The sequence below is a fragment of the Mandrillus leucophaeus genome, unplaced genomic scaffold, assembly GCF_000951045.1.
Source record: "Mandrillus leucophaeus isolate KB7577 unplaced genomic scaffold, Mleu.le_1.0 Scaffold26, whole genome shotgun sequence".
Taxonomy (NCBI): domain Eukaryota; kingdom Metazoa; phylum Chordata; class Mammalia; order Primates; family Cercopithecidae; genus Mandrillus; species Mandrillus leucophaeus.
Window position 1 is genome coordinate 354,012 of NW_012102698.1, and position 16,444 is coordinate 370,455.

The following is a 16,444-nucleotide window of genomic DNA, read 5'->3' on the forward strand; positions in this document are numbered from 1 at the left end:
AGGATGGTCTCGATCTCCTGACCTCGTGATCCGCCCGTCTCGGCCTCCCAAAGTGCTGGGATTACAGGCTTGAGCCACCGCGCCCGGCCAGTCTTGATCTCTTGACCTCATGATCCGCCCACCTCAGCCTCCCAAAGTGCTGGGATTACAGGCGTGAGCCACTGTGCCCGGCCTACCTGTTTTTTTTTTTTGTTTGTTTTGTTTTTTGTTTTTTGTTTTTTTTTTAAGAGATGGGGTCTTGTTCTCTCTTCTAGGCTAGAGTACAGTGGTATGAACATGGCTCACTGCATCCTCTTGGGTTTCAGTGATCCTCCTGCCTTAGCCTCCCAAGCAGCTGGGACTATAGGTATGCATCACCACACCCAGCTAATCTGCTACTTTGGTTTGTTTATTTATTTGAGACAGGGTCTTGCTCTGTTGCCCAGGTTGGAGTATAGTGGTACAATCATGGTTCATTGCAACCTCAATCTACTGGGCTCAGGTGATTCTCCCACCTCAGCCTCCCAGATGGTTGGGACTACAGGCACGTGCCACTAAAATCAGCCCAGCTAATTTTTTCTTTTTTTTTGAGACAAAGTTTTGCTCTGTCACCCACGCTGGGGTGCAGTGGTGCGATCTCAGCTCACTGCAACCTCTGCCTTCCAGGTTCACGTGATTCTCCTGCCTCAGCCTCCTGAGTAGCTGTGATTACAGGCGTCTGCCACACGCCTGGCTCATTTTTGTATTTTTAGTAGAGACAGGGTTTCACCATGTTGGTTAGGCTAGTCTTGAACTCCTGACCTCAAGTGATTTGCCTGCCTCGGCCTCCCAAAGTGCTGAGATTACAGGCACATGTCACCATGCCTGGTCTAATTTTTCGTATTTTTTGTAGAGACAGGTTTCGCCATGTTGCCCAGGCTGGTCTCAAACTCCTGGGCTCAAGCGATCCTTCCACCTCGGCCTCCCAAAGCTCTGGTACTACAGATATGAGCCACAGCATCCAACCAATTGGCTGCTTTTGACAATGAAGCCAGGGCACTGGGGAAGGGCCTGCAGTGACTCACATGAAACTAGCAAGAACTTTTCCAGACTTAAAAAACAAAAAAGAGCCCCCCACCTGTAGGTGGGAAGCCCTCCTCCCCTGGATGCCGGGGGAGCCCACCTACCAGCCTTGAAGCTCAGCTCATCGTGCTCCTGCCCCTCGTAGTCATACAGGGCCCGGACTCGCACTTCCGTCCCCGAGGTGGCGTCGTCGTCGAATGGATTCGAGTCCCCATTGGCATCCGTGGAGGAGAAGGGGTTGTTAGACTCATCGTCTGACCAGTCGGTGGGATAGCTCTGGGTCTTCTCATAGCTGCTGACACTGCAAGAAAGGGGAGGCCACAGGGCTGTCAGCATAGGGCTGGCAGAGGGTGTGAGGCCCCCGCCCCTGCAAGGGGAGGGCACTGGAGCCTTGGGGCTCAGGGCTGAGGGCTCCTTCCGAAGGAGCACAGGTAGAGCCAGTGCTAGTGCGAGTTCATGCCATCCACACTCATCCTGAGCCACCAACAGGCTTTCCAGGGGCAGGCGGCTGGAGATGCCCACAGCAGAGGCCAACCTGGGGCCTCGCTCTCTAGTCCCCAGCACAGACTGCGTGCTTTTTTGTTTTCCTGTCATGGTGCTGCTGGGGCCTTGAAGGGTTAACAGGACAGAAAAAAAGCAACTGAAGATTGTTAGCTGTGCCCTCCCCGAGGAATGGGGGTGCCAGAGAGCCTGTGCACCAGCAGGCGGTGGGCCTGGGTGCAGCACGCCAGGTGCCCACTTCCTGCAGAGCTTCGTGCATTGCTGAGTGCTCAGGGGTGAGACCCCTGGACAGAGAGACAGAGGGAGAGAGACAGAGCGAGCGAGGTAGGACCAGAGGAAGCGTTTGTTCACCAACTTTTTGGCCTTAGTGTCCTCCTTCTCACTGACGGTGCTGCCCGTGTCGTCCTCATCCTCGAAGGGGTTGTAGCTGGACTGTGACTGCGCAGACTGGGCGGGGTTGCTCGGGACATTAAGGGTGCTATGGAGAGAGAGAGCTTTCAGGGGATCCCAGCTCTGCAGGGGCCCATGAGGGTCCTGGCAATTCCTAGCTGCAGGATCTCAAGGGACAGATCAGCTCCTCCTGTGACTGGAGGGGACCATGGTGTTTCAACAGAAAGGTTACTGTGGCAGAATGCGGGCAATAATACTTCAGCTGTGAAACATGGTCCAGAAGCCTAGGAGAGGACTTGGTTTCCCGTTTCCTTCCTTGCACCTGGAGACAGTCCGTCCAGAGCAGGGGCCTTGGGGTGGTGGGTGACAAGCCACAGTTGGAGCAAAAGTGGTTTCCATGTTCAGGGCTTCTCCCCTGTCCTGGCTCCTACCACCGTGAGCTGGGAGGAGGTCAAAGAGCCCCTTGGGGTCTCCTCTGAGAGTGACAGTTTGGGAGGGGCCGGCTCTCATGGATGAGTGGGAGAGGCCTCTGAGCTCTTCAGACCACACGGCCTCCTCCTGACTAGTAAGGGGTTCAAGGCTCACTCTTCTGCTCTGTGGGGCTGGAGCTTCCAAAATCAGGGCCAGGGCCTGCTGCACAGTCTTTTCTAGGCATAAAGGAGGATTCCTTTGGTGCTCCAGAGGGAAAATCCAGTCATGCAACTGCCCACTGTGTGCCAGGCCCAGTGTGGGAGCCAGAGAGATCTGGGCCAAGCTCTGCCTGAGGGCTGGGAGCTGGGAGCTAAGTTACGCACTACGAAGACCACAGGGAGACCGTCAAGCAATCAGACAGGCACCAAGGGCCCTGGAGCCCCACCAAGTAACTGATCCTATGGACCAGGCTACCCTGGCCAGCAGCACCTTCTACTTCCAAGACCAGGGCCTCAGGGCACAGGCCCCCAAAGCACTGGACGGACGGCTCAGCCTGAGCACCCACCACTCCAGAACCAAGGAAGGGAGGCGAGGACATGCCTCCAATGCCACCAGAGTGATCCTGAGTGGCCAGTAACTGCCTCACCCGCTTCAGCCTGGCAAGGGGTACTGGACCTAGGCCTGCTGGAGGCCAATATCCAGGCCACATGTCTGAGCTCACCGGCCCTCCTCCCTCCTTGGCACCTTTCTCTAGCAGACTGTTGTGAGAGGGCACTGGTGGGGGCGGCTGAATTGTGCAGCAGCCCTGGCCAGCCCAGGGTCCCCAGCGTCTCCTCTGAGGCAGTGTTTCTTCTTTCCCATTCCCACCCCCAAGCATTACAGGTGCTGGCCTGATCCCCGGGGCAGGCACTTACCGCCGAGCCCACCCGCCCAGACAGCGTGCACAGCAGCAGAATGATGACAGCCACACCTGCTGGGAAGCCTGGCTGGGGGCTTCAGTGCCTGGGGCTGCAGGAAGGCCATGGGAACCTGGGCTGAGCCTTCTTAGGAAGCCCCAGTATGAAATGACTATTACTGACTGTGACATGGAGGCCTCTGGGCAGGTCCTGTAGGAAGACCTCCTCTAGCACACACTTTCCAGAAGGTTCTAATGACCACAGTGCCACCCTTATATCTCTCGTTTTTAGCCAGTGACTAAGTCAGAAATAACTAATGCTCCTAGCGAAGAGGTAATTTGGAAGGGAGATGTCTGGCAGTCCTCTCCTGTCCCTCCCTTGACTGGCGCCTGCACATAATACAGAGTGAGCACGAAACTCAGCAGGACCTCGGCTGCCCAAGGGAACCAGGGTGGCACCTCCACCAGTGTCCAGGCAGGGCGGTGCTATCCCTGGAAACATGAATGCCAGCCCTGTCATCAGCTCCTACCCACTCGGGTCTGAAGCTCAGGGCCAAGGCTCCCTCTCTGGATCTGTCAGCAGCTCTGGCACCAGGCAGGAAGATGACCCTCCCCGGAGATGCCCCGGGCCACGGCCCACAGAGCTCGGGAGCCCAGGAACCTCCCAGGTGTCCAGGCTGGGCCACGGCCCACAGAGCTCGGGAGCCCAGGAACCTCCCAGGTGTCCAGGCTGGGTCATGGCCCACAGAGCTCGGGAGCCCAGGAACCTCCCAGGTGTCCAGGCTGGGTCATGGCCCACAGAGCTCGGGAGCCCAGGAACCTCCCAGGTGTCCAGGCTGGGGCTCTCCTGGACCATGCAGATTGCCCGGGGGCCCCCCTCCATGGAACGGCCTCTTTTGGATGGAGGTGGCACCCACTCACCTGCTGGGCTTATTCGACAGAGATTGGTCGCCTGTCTGGTTGATGCCCGTCAGAGTGACGCCGTCAGTGGCCTTCTTCTTCTCTCTCCGGCTGAGGGTTCGATTCAGGTCTGCGGACCACTCCTGGGTAACAGGTGCCAAGGGAGAGAAACCGAAGGTTCACTTGCGGGAAGCCACGTCTGTCCTCCATTCCTACCCAGCGAGCCTGCGGTCCGCTCTGTGCATCTGATGTGTAGACTCGGGGCCCCTGCTCTCCCTGGCTTCCCAGACCTCAGGCTCCCCACGCCCCACTTATGAATCCAAACGACCTGAGCCCCTCCTCACTGTTCAAAGCAGGGGCACTTCTACCACCACCCCCAGGCCATGCTGCCCCCTCCTAGAGGACCAGCGGGGGTGGCGAGGACCAGGGCAAGGTCCTGGGCCTCCTGATCCTGACCCTGCCCACCAAGGTTCTCAGCCCCATCCCCCTCAGGCCAGCATGGGCCCCTGTGGCCTCCCCAGATGTCGTGCTGAGCCTCCTAAAGTAGACATGAGCCAGCCTCTGAAGCACTTGTCCTGAAGTGCTGAAGATCCTTTGCGTCGATGCCCTAAATTGTCCCTGGGCCACAGGGTCAAGACAGCTGGCTTCGGAGACCTGAGCAAGCCTGCCATGTGGAAAAATGGGCCCTGGACTGCAAATAAAACCAAGGCTAGGTGGCTACCACCTGACAGAAGGGGCAGGCAAGCAGACTCACAGTCTCCAAGGAGCAGGGCTCTCCCCTGTGTTTTGCTGCCCTGGGATTTTCCTCTGGGACCTGAGCTCATGCTGGGGCTAACGAAGCACAGCACGCTCCTCCCGGAAGCCTCATGAGTTCTCGGGCAGCGAACGGGCTTCACCAGCTGCACGGAAAATGGACTAGGGCAAAACCATGAATGGAGACTGTGTCTTGATTTTCTAGAAGAGTCTGTGCATGCCTGCAGGTGTTTAATGAGCTCTCCTTCACCGACATCTCCACCGGTTACCAGACAACTTTGATTAAAACTTGGTGTGGCTGAGTCCACAGCTCTGCTCACACGTACTTACAGAACTTTTATTTTTTATTTTATTTTATTTTTTGAGACGGAGTCTCGCTCAGTCGCCCAGGCTGGAGTGCAGTGGCCGGATCTCAGCTCACTGCAAGCTCCGCCTCCCGGGTTTACGCCATTCTCCTGCCTCAGCCTCCCGAGTAGCTGGGACTACAGACGCCTGCCACCTTACCCAGCTAGTTTTTTGTATTTTTTAGTAGAGACGGGGTTTCACCTTGTTAGCCAGGATGGTCTCGATCTCCTGACCTCGTGATCCGCCTGTCTCGGCCTCCCAAAGTGCTGGGATTACAGGCTTGAGCCACCGCGCCCGGCCAGAACTTTTAGGTTGGAAGCCAACTCAGAAGCATCCTGTCTAACCTGTCCATTTGTCAGATGAGGAAACTGAGGCCCAGAAAGGCAACGTGACTTGCCCACGCAGAGGGGGTGGCAGACCTGGGCCCCTGATCCTAAATCTGGGTCACCTTTTTGTCTATTAATTATTTTCTGACTGGAACAGGTTGACTGAGAACTCAATCAGAACCTCAGAGTTCTCCACAGTGACCTCTGAATATAAATTCACCCTGATCAGGCAGCTTCCAAAGGCCAATGGGATCAATACCAAGCTGGTGCTGAAGGGAAGGGCCGGCTTTCAATACCCCTGACAGCAGGGCAGCCTCAGCTGAACTGCTAGGAGCCTGGCAGGGGCAGCACACACACCCATGCGGGCCACAGACACCCTGCACGGCGTATGGCACTCTATGAGTTAGCCGAACGCAGACACTTACTTCATCCTTGTGGCATGAAAAATAAAACAAAGAACTGCATTAAAGAAAGTCAGGCATGGTACTGTAACAGCTGCAAATGTGCGGACAAGGAACGCACAGGGGCTGGTTCCCAGCCCGTGGACCCACAGAGAGAAGGGCCCCCTGGGCTCTGACTGGGACACCCTCCAGGAGACAGACTGTCAAATAGTCCTCCCCACTGTGCCCCTCTCTAGGTATAATGGGCATCTCTAAGGTACCCAAGTGAGTTTCACAGGTGGTTTCCTGTGCCACTCCGGGAGCAGCAAATCCTCACTGTGTGTGAAACCCCAGCTGTGCACAAAACACATCAGCCGAGGCTTCCTGGTGTGTGGCTCCAGAGGAGAGGCTGCGCTTTGTGCTGTCCCCTCTAGGGCCACTTCCACTCGGGAAGGCTCTGGCCCTCCATGCTCTCCCAGTGCCTCTGTGGAAGGGGCACAGCTGCTCTGCAGCCTCCTACTGGGAGCAAGTCCTGGGCTGGCACAGGGCAGTGCTCAGCGGCAGGGCCCATGCTGTCATTTGGAGAAACCTTCCTGTTAAGGGCCACAAAAGAAATGCAGGAGTAAGGACTGACAAAACTGCAGGCTACGAGGCCCCAGGAGGCTTCTAAGGGGTGGGCCTGGGTCAACAGCCCTGCATGGACAAAGTCACCATGTTCCCCAACAGCCCCTGACAGGAGATGGGTGCTCTTGTCATTCCCATTCCACACGTGGGAAAACCGAGTCACAAAAAGGGTGAATAGTTTGCTCAGCTTCCCACAGTTGGTCAGAGGTGAGCAGAATCTGAATGCAGCCTGGGCTCTGGCCGCTGCTGAGTTGGGGAAGCCACGAGGTCCATGCAGACGGCAGAGGTAGTCGCCCTCAGCATCCCCGCTGGGGCAGCTGACGCCACGTGCTTCAGCCTTAGGGGCAGCAGGATCTTCACCCACTGCCTTTAGGGTGCCAGGTGGGGCCTGGTGACCAATCCTAGGCCTGGGTGAGTCCTGAGATCCCCAAGTCCTTGCATTTCGAATGTAAAGATAATGAAAGGCTCAGACCCACATGATGGGAAAAGAACGTTCATTTTGAATCAGGATTCACTGAATTTACTGCCTGGAGTAGGGAAAAGTCCTTTGTTGGAAGGGTAAGGAGGGCTGCCCACTGAGACCACCTCCCCTCCCCTGGCCCACTGTGAGGGGGGCACTGTGGCTGCTCCCTTCCCGGCCATTCCACAGGGTAAATCAGGGACCTGAGGTCCTGTGTGCCTGCGGCTCCTGGGACTGACTAGGAAGGAAGGGAATGCCAGTGGCCAAAGAGTGACAGTCAAACATTGCCAACTAGAGAGGACATAACTGCAACTTCCCAAGAGGTTCAGAAGGCCTTTGGTAATGCCTGCAGCCCCCCAGGACTCTATGCCAGAACTTGGTCTGTACTATAGCTATGCCTAAAGACTGCCTGATAAACAGCGCAAACACCAACATAGAGTCTGGAATGAGAATGAGGACATCGTCTACCAACTCTGTGGGCCCAGGTCCTCTTCCAGGCCAACGAGGTCATGGGCACACCCTCCTCTTACCTCAAACTGTGGCCAGTTCATGGCCATGCCTGGCCCGTGATTGGCTCGGAACCACCTCAGGTCCTCCACCGCATCAGCTGCTCTGATGCTCTGCTCCAGGTCATGGTAAACGGCTTTGTAGCTAAATCAGAGGGAAACATGGCTCTTTTAGAAGGCAGGGGCCAGCTACCATTTGTCCCAGCCCAGTGCCAGCCAGAGCAGGTCCCGTGGTCTCTGCCCTGTGAGGTGGTTTCACAGACAGAGCCAGAACCCTCCTCCCTTGGCTCGGGCGGAGTATCACGGGCCGCCACGTGCACAGATGGCTTCTGACAAATGAGCTTTAAATCAAACCAGCAAAGCAGGTGGCAATGAATGAGCCCTGCTCTGTGTCACATATGCAAAAGGCACCAGCAGGTGGGCTGCGTGGGCCACCACTCTGTGTGCTCCCATTTAACCAGGCCCAGAGTTGAGGACGAGAAAACTGGAGGGTGTTAGAAAGTAACCCTCCTTCCTCATCTGTCAGAAAGGCTTTATACCCAGACGTGCAAATGCAGAGTGTGAAGATGACCCAGTGCTGAACACACCCACCAAGATGGGGTGGGGGCCGCCTTCCGCCTGGCAGCCATCACTGGCTCACCTTCCTAGGAAGCTGCCCTGTGGGGGAAGAGTATGGATCACCGCTGGACCTGATATTTTCACTTATAATCGTTATGGCTGGTGAGTCATGTGCTTTCTCTGGGCTTCGGTTTCCTCCTCTTTTGAGTGGACACAACCATCAAGGGTTGAGTTGTGTCCTTCATAGCAGACATGCTGGAGTCCAAACCCCAGTGCCTCGGAATGTGGCCTTATTTGGAAATAAGGTCTTTATAGAGGTAATCAAGGTAAAATGAGGTCACTAGCAGGAGCCCTAATCCATATGACTGGTGCCTGTATTAAAAGGGGGAAATCCAGACACAGAGACAGACAAGCCTCCGCATGATGGAAGTCACTCCACATGCAGAAGAGGCCCACACAGGCCAGCCCCACCCTGCTCCTGCCAGCAGAGCTGCCTCGGGCAAGTCATTTAATCTCACCCAGCCTCAGCTTCCTCATCGATAAGATGGGGTCAGTGCCACCCACTTTACAAAACTGTCATAAAAATGGAATGGTGGCAGAGCAACAGTGGTGCAGTAACTTGCCTTTGATGATTTTTATACAGAGGGAGACAAAAGGAATGTGTTTTTGTGATGCGTCCCTACATGGTTCTGCTAGATGGATGACAGTAGTCCATGCCCTTGAGTTAGCCAGGACCTCTGCCCTGGTGAAGGCATCACAGAAGCAAAGATGAGGAAAGCACAGAACAAACAGCACAGCTTCCATGTCACAATTCAGAACCATGTCTCAGAGGGTATGTGCTGTCCTGGGGGCTGAGAGCCACTAAGCAGTCAGCTGATCACAAAGGGCCTCAAAGAAAGACTGTCCCAGGCACAACCAGCCCAGAAATGCCAGATTCACCCCTAGTGGATCTTAGATATGCCAGCTGTGGCTGGGCACGGTGGCTCACGCCTGTAATCCCAGCTACTCGGGAGGCTGAGGCAGGAGAATCACTTGAACCCGGAAGGCAGAGGAGGCTGCAGTGAACGGAGATCACGCCACTGCACACAAGCCTGGCGACAGAGCAAGACTCTGTCAGAAAAGAGAGGAGAGGAGAGAGGGAGAGGAGAGAGGGAGAGGGACAGGGAGAAGGAGAGGGAGAAGGAGAGGGAGAGGAGAGGAAAGAAAAGGAAAAGCAAAGCAAAGCAAAGTCAGCTGCGTTGGTCCTAGCTGTGGCCCCAGAAAGGGCAATCTCCCTTCCTGCCCAGACCCGTACGTGGAGCTGGCAGAGTGGGCCTGGCCTTAACTGCTTGGGCCAGCAATTGGCTGGGTCAGCCAGGCCTTCCACAGGTCCAGCCAGCCATGCCTGCAGCTGCAGAAACGCTCAGCAGAAGGGCCCTCCCTGCCATGCAGATTACAGAGAAGCAGGAGGCCCTGAGGGTGGTGAGGAGACCTCCTGACAAACGCGCCATCCCAAACCTGGGAGCAGCATCTGCGTTTGCTTCAAAAGCACTTTCCGTTGACTTCAACGACGTGTGTTTTAGCTCAAAGGAAACTTACCCAGTCACATTGGACAGGTCTAGGTGCTTCTGAACCTCCAGCAGAACCTCCCGGAAGAAGCGCAGGCGTTTCTCCTCGAACTGCTGGCACTGCTCAAACACCTGCTCCATGTTCTCCATGTACTGGGGCGTGCCCTGGTCGAGCTCCTTCAGGGACTTCTCATACTTATCTTTGGTCTAAAGGAAAATCCAGGCACAAGACAAAGGTTCATTTCCATTCGGCCCTTGGCTCACCCCACCCCTGGAGTGTCTCAGGCCTCCCCAGATTCCAATGCAAAGAAAAAACAGGAGCTCTGGCTTCTGACAGACTTCAAGTTCAAGTCCCAGTCCCTCCACTCCTGCAAGGTAAATCACACTCCTGCCATCTGCCCGGTCTCTCAGCTGCAGCAAGGCCCAGAGAGGCAGATGCCGGCAAAGGGCAGTCTCCCCAGAGCCTGGTGTGTGTGGTCTTGAGTGTGCCAAACGCCCATGTCCTCTTTTCCCTGTGGGGAAGGGCTGTGCCTGGCTACCTCAAGCCTCCCACAGAAAAGGTGGGGCTGGGGCTGAATCCTGCAGCTCTCTTGGAGCCTCACTGTCCTTTATTAGATGAGGACACTCTCTCCTTCACAGTGTTCTGATATGTAAATGATGGGCTGCAGGAAGAAGGCATTCAAAAAAAGTCCTCCTTCCTCTGTCCTTCAGCCCACTCCATCCCCCTCACATAGCTGCTCCCTCCCAGATTGTCCCAAGAAGGGGTTTTGCAAGGCAGGAAATGTTAAAAGCAGGTGTGGCCTATCTCAAGAGTATCGAGGGGCAGCTAGAAAATGTGTGAAATTCTGAAGATGTGGCTAAAGTGGGCACATTCATCTGGTGGGGATGTGCCTTGAGGTCAATGGCCTCCCCTCACCCCTCATCTTGGGGGCAGGGCCACCAGTTTGGTGACCAGGTGGTTTTGTTAGTTGGTGGGATCATGGTCGTGTTGGCCCCCTGGGGTGGGTGAGCGATAGCAGGGCCGGGGCCACCTATTTATTGCAATTCTTTCTACTATGGGGGTAGTCACGGGCTCCACTCGAGTCTAAGCTTTGCTGTCCCTAACAACATATGCAGGGCCTTCTGAGGAAGGAAGGAAGGATGAGGAAGGATGGAGTGCTTCCTGAGCCACTGCAAGCCTATGGGGCACCCGCTCTGCCCCCAGCTGGGACTGAGTCTACCCTGCCCATGAGGCTCCCCTCCTCCCCTCCCAGATGCTCGCCTCTGACTCATGTGGCTCAGGGCCCTGGGAGACTCCGCTTCAGGCTCCAAAGCAACTCCTCTCCTTGAAGCCTTCCGCAGTCTCCTGAGACCAGGTCCCACCCCGCCCTCTAGGGCCCTGACTCCTGCCCCTTTCTCCTCTCCTGGTATCCGGGTCCTTGCTCTGCTTCTCAGCCTCCTCAGATGGCTGGGCTTGGGTCCTCTGTGCCTACAGGAAAAGGCCACCCCTGCCAGGGCTGGGACATGCCCAGCAGAAAGAGAGCTCCACAGCGCTGTGGTGATTCCTATTCCCCACCGCCATTGACACTGCCCGTGCCCACTACCTGGCAGCCCTGCATGGGAGCCTAGCTCAGAAGCCCAAGACACACAGCTGTGGGTTCAGCGCCCGGCATCTGGAGGATACCGCTTAAGTGACACAGCAGTCCCATCTCAGGAGCCGTCAAGACACAGTAGCCTCCCAGAAGCTCTCAGGGTACTAGTGGCAACAAGATGCTCCACCTCTGGACTGCCCCTGCCCTCAGCCTGTGCCGACTCTGCTGGCCCCAAGTCCTGCCCCCAGCACAGGCCAGGTACTGAGCAGGGTCATCACTGTTCTGGAAACCCCCTTGCAGGGCATAGAGAGTTCTCAACGAATACCCATGGAGTAAAACAAAAGGCGGCCTTCATTCACCCTTAGGTGGATTGTAATATTTTCGCACTAAATGCAAAAAGTTCTTTTCTGATGGATGCTCCAAGACGTAGTTGATGGCTGATAAGAAACATGAAAGTACATGTGCATCCAGTCAGCAGTGGTATGTATGTATGTATGTATGTACCTACCTACCTACTTACCTACCTACCTACTTACCTACTTTAGAGATGGAGTCTCACTCTGTCACCCAGGCTGGAGTGCAGTGGTGTGACCACAGCTCGCAGCAGCCTTGAACTCCTGGGCTCAAGCAATCCTCCCGCCTCAGCCTCTGAAGTAGCTGGGACTACAGGCACATGCCTCCACACGCAACTAAATTTTTAAATTTTTTGTAGAGATGAGGTCTCACTACGTTGCCCAGGCTGTGTGCTGGATTTTGGAAACTGCGTCAAGAAGGGTGCTGGGGAGGGACTGGCCTCCTCTCCAGAGCTCTAGGCCCACAAGGACCTCTCACATCCTGCAGTTACTGGCCAGACCACAGAGGCAGGGAGGGCCCCAGGAGGGAACCCACTGCAAAGTGTCCCATTCATCCTGCCAGACGCTTATGTCCAACCTCGCGCCCTGGGCCTGTTCTGCAAAGCCTGAGTTGATGTTCTGGGTGGCTGTCAAACATGAAAGGCCTCTCTTCCTCTCCATCTCCGTCTCCCCTTCTCTCACACAGGCACGGCCCCGCCCAACATGGAGAAGCCCCATCTTTCTTCTAGGCACCTTTTTGGGCACCTGATTCCCTGGGATTCTAGCAAAGGCCGGAGAGTTCTCCGGGACCTTGTGCTTCTTGAGCCCACGTGCCCCGCACTCAGTAGTTGGTTCCAGGCTCTTCACCTGATCCCACCATGGAGGCACCTGGGCTGCTTCAAAAGCCCAGATTCCTGGCTCCAGCAATGGGAGTGAGAGGGGTTTCCCAGAGGATTCTGACGCTCGGTCTGAGTGATGAACGTGTAGATGACGGGTTCCCCTTGCTACGCCGACAGCATAGCAGTGAGGAACAGTGGAGAAAGGGCATAGGCATATGTATGGGCTTGAGGTCAGAAGTTCCTGCTCTCACCTGCTGGATGGCACGACTTAACCTCTCTGATCTTGGTTTTCTCATTCACAAAAAAGGGATGCCACCACCTAACTGACAGGGGCTGGGAAAGGTTAGTGGGTAGTGAAACCAGCTTAGGCCTCCTGCCTCCCTTTTGCCCATGTCCTCTTCCAGGAGTGCAGCCTCTCTCTACCTCATTCCGTCTCTCTCTGCAAATCCTGGTGGGGAATTTCATCTCCAAACACTGAGGCAGGGCAGGCCCTCGGCAACCGCACCCCCTCAGCCCTCACCTGTCATGGCTGAGCAAAGGAGGGGAGGTGGGGCCGAGGGCTGAGCCCTCCCTTCCTGTGAACTATTAAATCACAAGACGATGACGCTGTCTGGTTTTAAGTCCTGTGACTCCAGGACCTTCTAGGCAGAATCACTGTCGACATCTGCGGAGCACTTCATAGTTGACACAGTGATTTCTCACTCACCCACCGGGGCAGAAAATCTCCCCTTCACAACAGAAATGGAAGGGCACCCAGGATGCCACAGTGCCTGGTCACGGTCTCTCGTGGGCCAAAGACCACCCTTCTGCCGCCCCTGGCTCCATAACCTCTGCCTCACTCTTGCGGCCTGTCACTGTGGAGACTGCGGGGCACCTCCATCCCCCCTCCCACCTGGCTCCCCAGACAAGGGCTCCCAGCCTACAGTCCCTCCCCCAGGTCTCTACCTCCAGCCCCTCTCCCTACACAAGCAGAGCAATCCTTCTAAACCATCTCACCCTCCTCACCTCCTCCCTGACCCCACCCAGGCTCAGGCCTTCCTCAGTGGCTCCTGGTCAGCAGCATCCTAAGCTCCTTACTCAGCCTGGCTGTCCAGGCCACTGGCGATTTGGTCCTCGTAACCCTCCATGCCAGCTCACACCACACCCATTCGCACCCACCATTGGCCACAACCATTCACACCTGCCACCAGCCACGACCATTCACACTCATCACTGGCCATGCCCATTCACACTGACCACTGGCCATGCCCATGTTGGCACAAGCAGTTCCCTGCAGCAATCCCAGCTGTCCTTGTGTCTCTGAGCACAAAGAGCTGTCTCTTTCCCCCAGCTTGCCCAGAGCTTGGCTCTGCCCCTCAACTGAGCAGGTACAGTGGCTATGGTGAGGTGAGGTGCTAGGGCACTCACCTGTGGCCTTCTTGAGGACAGGGGTGTGTTTCATTGGTTCTTTATCCCTCTATCCACCCAATCACCCAAGCAGTTACAGAAGGCTTACTATGTGCCAGACATGTGATCAACTGACACGGTGACACTCGACGTGTAAAAACAAGTGTACAATTTACCTTAAGAACATCTTGCTTGCACTTTTCTATTTTGTCTTGCAATTTCTTGAGCTGTTCAGGGTTGAGGGATGGGTCTGCCTTGCTGTTGGCTTCTCGTGAGATAGCCAGCTTCTCCTCTTTGCACGCTGCATGGTGGGCTTTCTTTGCTGCTTCTACCTACAGGGATAACGAGTTCCTGAATGCCATGTCGCTGGGAGTTCCGGATCTCACTAGAGGTTACACAGACCATGGGAATGCTTGTGCTACCAAGAGGGGAGGAAAAGGCAGGTACAAAATTGTATGTATACTATCATAGCAACTGGTCACAACAGGAATGCACTCAACACATATTCACGGAGCACTTGCTTGCCCCGTGAATGGTTCGAGGCACCAGGCACACAGCAAGAAACACAAGAGCCCAGGCCTTCGTGAAGCTTTCATTTGAGTTGTGGGAGGCAGATACAGTACAGGAAAAGTTACATGCCAGAGTCAATTGGAGGGTGTTAAGTGTTGGGGAGGACAAGAGACGGAGCATGGGGTGGGTGGAGAAAGCCACTGAGATGACATGGAACATGCACATGGAGGGGTTATGGACATCCCAGGAAGACCATGCCAGGCTGCTGGATCAGCGAATACAAAGAAAGTTCCAAGGAGGAACCTAGCATGAGCGAGAGGACTATACTGGGTGGCTGGGGGGAGGGGGCGCAGGGTGATCGGCCACATTTCCTCTGGTTTTAATGGCTATTTTACACACACACACACACACACACACACACACACACTCTCTCTCTCTCTCTCTCTCAATAGATCCTTCCTTATTTGAGCCAAAGCCACAGATTTCATTCTAGAGGGAAGGAGGAGTTTACAGCAAAGGCCTCATGAGACACAGACAGTTTCATTATGAATGGGGCCAGGGACAAAACAGAAGAGAAAGGAGATGCGACAAAAGCTAAAACACAGAAAAGGAGACACAAAGAAAACCATCCGGAAAGACAGAGGCATGTTCTGGATGATTCTGAGGAGGAGGAAGGCAGTGCAGGGCCAGAGAACAGCTGGGTGTTGGGGGTGGCACATCTACCGTCTAGCCCATTCCAGCAGGGAATGGGGGCGAGGCTGCAGGCAGGGGCGGGGCACACAAGCGGAGGGCTGGGGTGGATAGATGACAGCCTCCAATTAGCCAAGGCTCGACAAAACTCTGGTTTTGGTTGCTACTTTTAGAAAAACAGGTATCAATGTTACTTGAAATTTTAGGAGAAAAACCTAAAACGGCCTCCTGTGCCTAGAGCCAGTAGCAGAAAGTCCTGGGTGCAGGAGGGGGTGCTGCTGGTGAGGTGCCAGGCAGAGCGAGGCCGGGCAAGGAAGCCTGCAGGACACATGTACCTCTTTCAGCTTCTTGGCCCAGGGCTTCTGTGCCTTCCGAAAGCCGTCCTCGGCTTCCTTGGTCTCCTTGAAGCCGCCCATCATCTGCTTGTGAAAGGCTTCCTTCTGCCAGTTCTTGATCTTCTCGAAGTCATCGTTCATTAGCGAGGCCTTCACCTCGAGATGCAGCTCACTCACCCTCTCTGCCTCGGACATGAAGGCCATCCAGGCCTTCTCCACGGTCCCGTACTGGGGCCCTGCACAGGGGAGAAAAGCTGTGGGTCACTCAGCGCGGGGCATGGTGGCGTCTCCTCTGCTCACACCTTGGCTGGTCAATGTGGGCATTTAGACCACAGAGGGTTTCCTTTCGGGGTTTCAGATATTTTTCTCTCAGGGACTCTGTGCCTTTTTCAGTTCCTGAAGCTGAATTTGCTTTGCCACTCGTGTTAGGAAAATTGGGGTATTACATCCCTTTCCTTTATTTTTATTTTTATTTTTTGAGATGGAGTTTCGCTCTTGTTGCCCCGGCTGGAGTGCAGTGGCGCGATCTTGGCTCACTGCAAACTCTGTCTCCCGGGTTCAAGTGATTCTCCTGCCTCAGCCTCCCAAGTAGCTGGGATTACAGGTGCCCACCACCACGCCCGGCTAAATTTTTGTATTTTTAGTAGAGACGGGGTTTCACCATGTTGGCCAGGCTGATCTCAAACTCCTGACCTCAGGTGATCCACTCGCCTCAGCCTCCCAAAGTGCAGGGATTACAGGCGTGAGCCACTGCGTCTGGCCATGCCTTTCCTTTATTTAAAGCCACTGAACTCTTTAAAAACTCCAATTTCCACATCTTAGAAGTCTTAATTTACTTAACAGTGGCCAAAGAAGGGGGGACCTTCTGAAGTGAGCAGACGCTTCTCCCAGGTTTTGGGCACCCATCCACATCATGCCAACGCTTCTCCTGGCGTGGCTCCTATCTGCCCTGCTTGGCCCTTGGCTAGACCTGTGCTGCCTCCCTTTGCAGGACCGCGTTCATTCACTCCCAGAAAGAGCCTGGCTCTGAGCACAAGCTCGAGAACACTGGAATGAAGACTGTCCCCTCAGCAGAATGGAAGCCCATGCTGCAGGAGGCAGGAGAGGAGGAAGCAGGAGCCTGCTCTGGACCAGAGCTTTGTAA

At 55.3% G+C, this 16,444-nt stretch overlaps 1 protein-coding gene across 4 annotated transcripts in view; it reads right to left on the reverse strand.

Annotated features, from left to right (window-relative positions):
- The window catches only part of PACSIN2 (protein kinase C and casein kinase substrate in neurons 2), a 145,833-nt gene that overhangs the window by 5,359 nt on the left and 124,030 nt on the right, over nt 1–16,444 (reverse strand). For 2 of the 4 annotated variants that reach the window (XM_011983998.1, XM_011983999.1), the window contains exons 4-10: nt 15,301–15,536; nt 13,942–14,097; nt 9,669–9,844; nt 7,557–7,677; nt 4,160–4,281; nt 1,898–2,020; nt 1,146–1,342 (exon numbers count right to left, since the gene is read on the reverse strand). In XM_011983998.1, coding sequence (XP_011839388.1) covers nt 1,146–1,342; nt 1,898–2,020; nt 4,160–4,281; nt 7,557–7,677; nt 9,669–9,844; nt 13,942–14,097; nt 15,301–15,536 — 1,131 coding nt within the window. Of the gene's footprint in view, nt 1–1,145; nt 1,343–1,897; nt 2,021–4,159; nt 4,282–5,987; nt 5,994–7,556; nt 7,678–9,668; nt 9,845–13,941; nt 14,098–15,300; nt 15,537–16,444 lie in introns of all 4 variants that reach the window. The other 2 variants (XM_011983997.1, XM_011984000.1) reach the window with 2 other exon arrangements.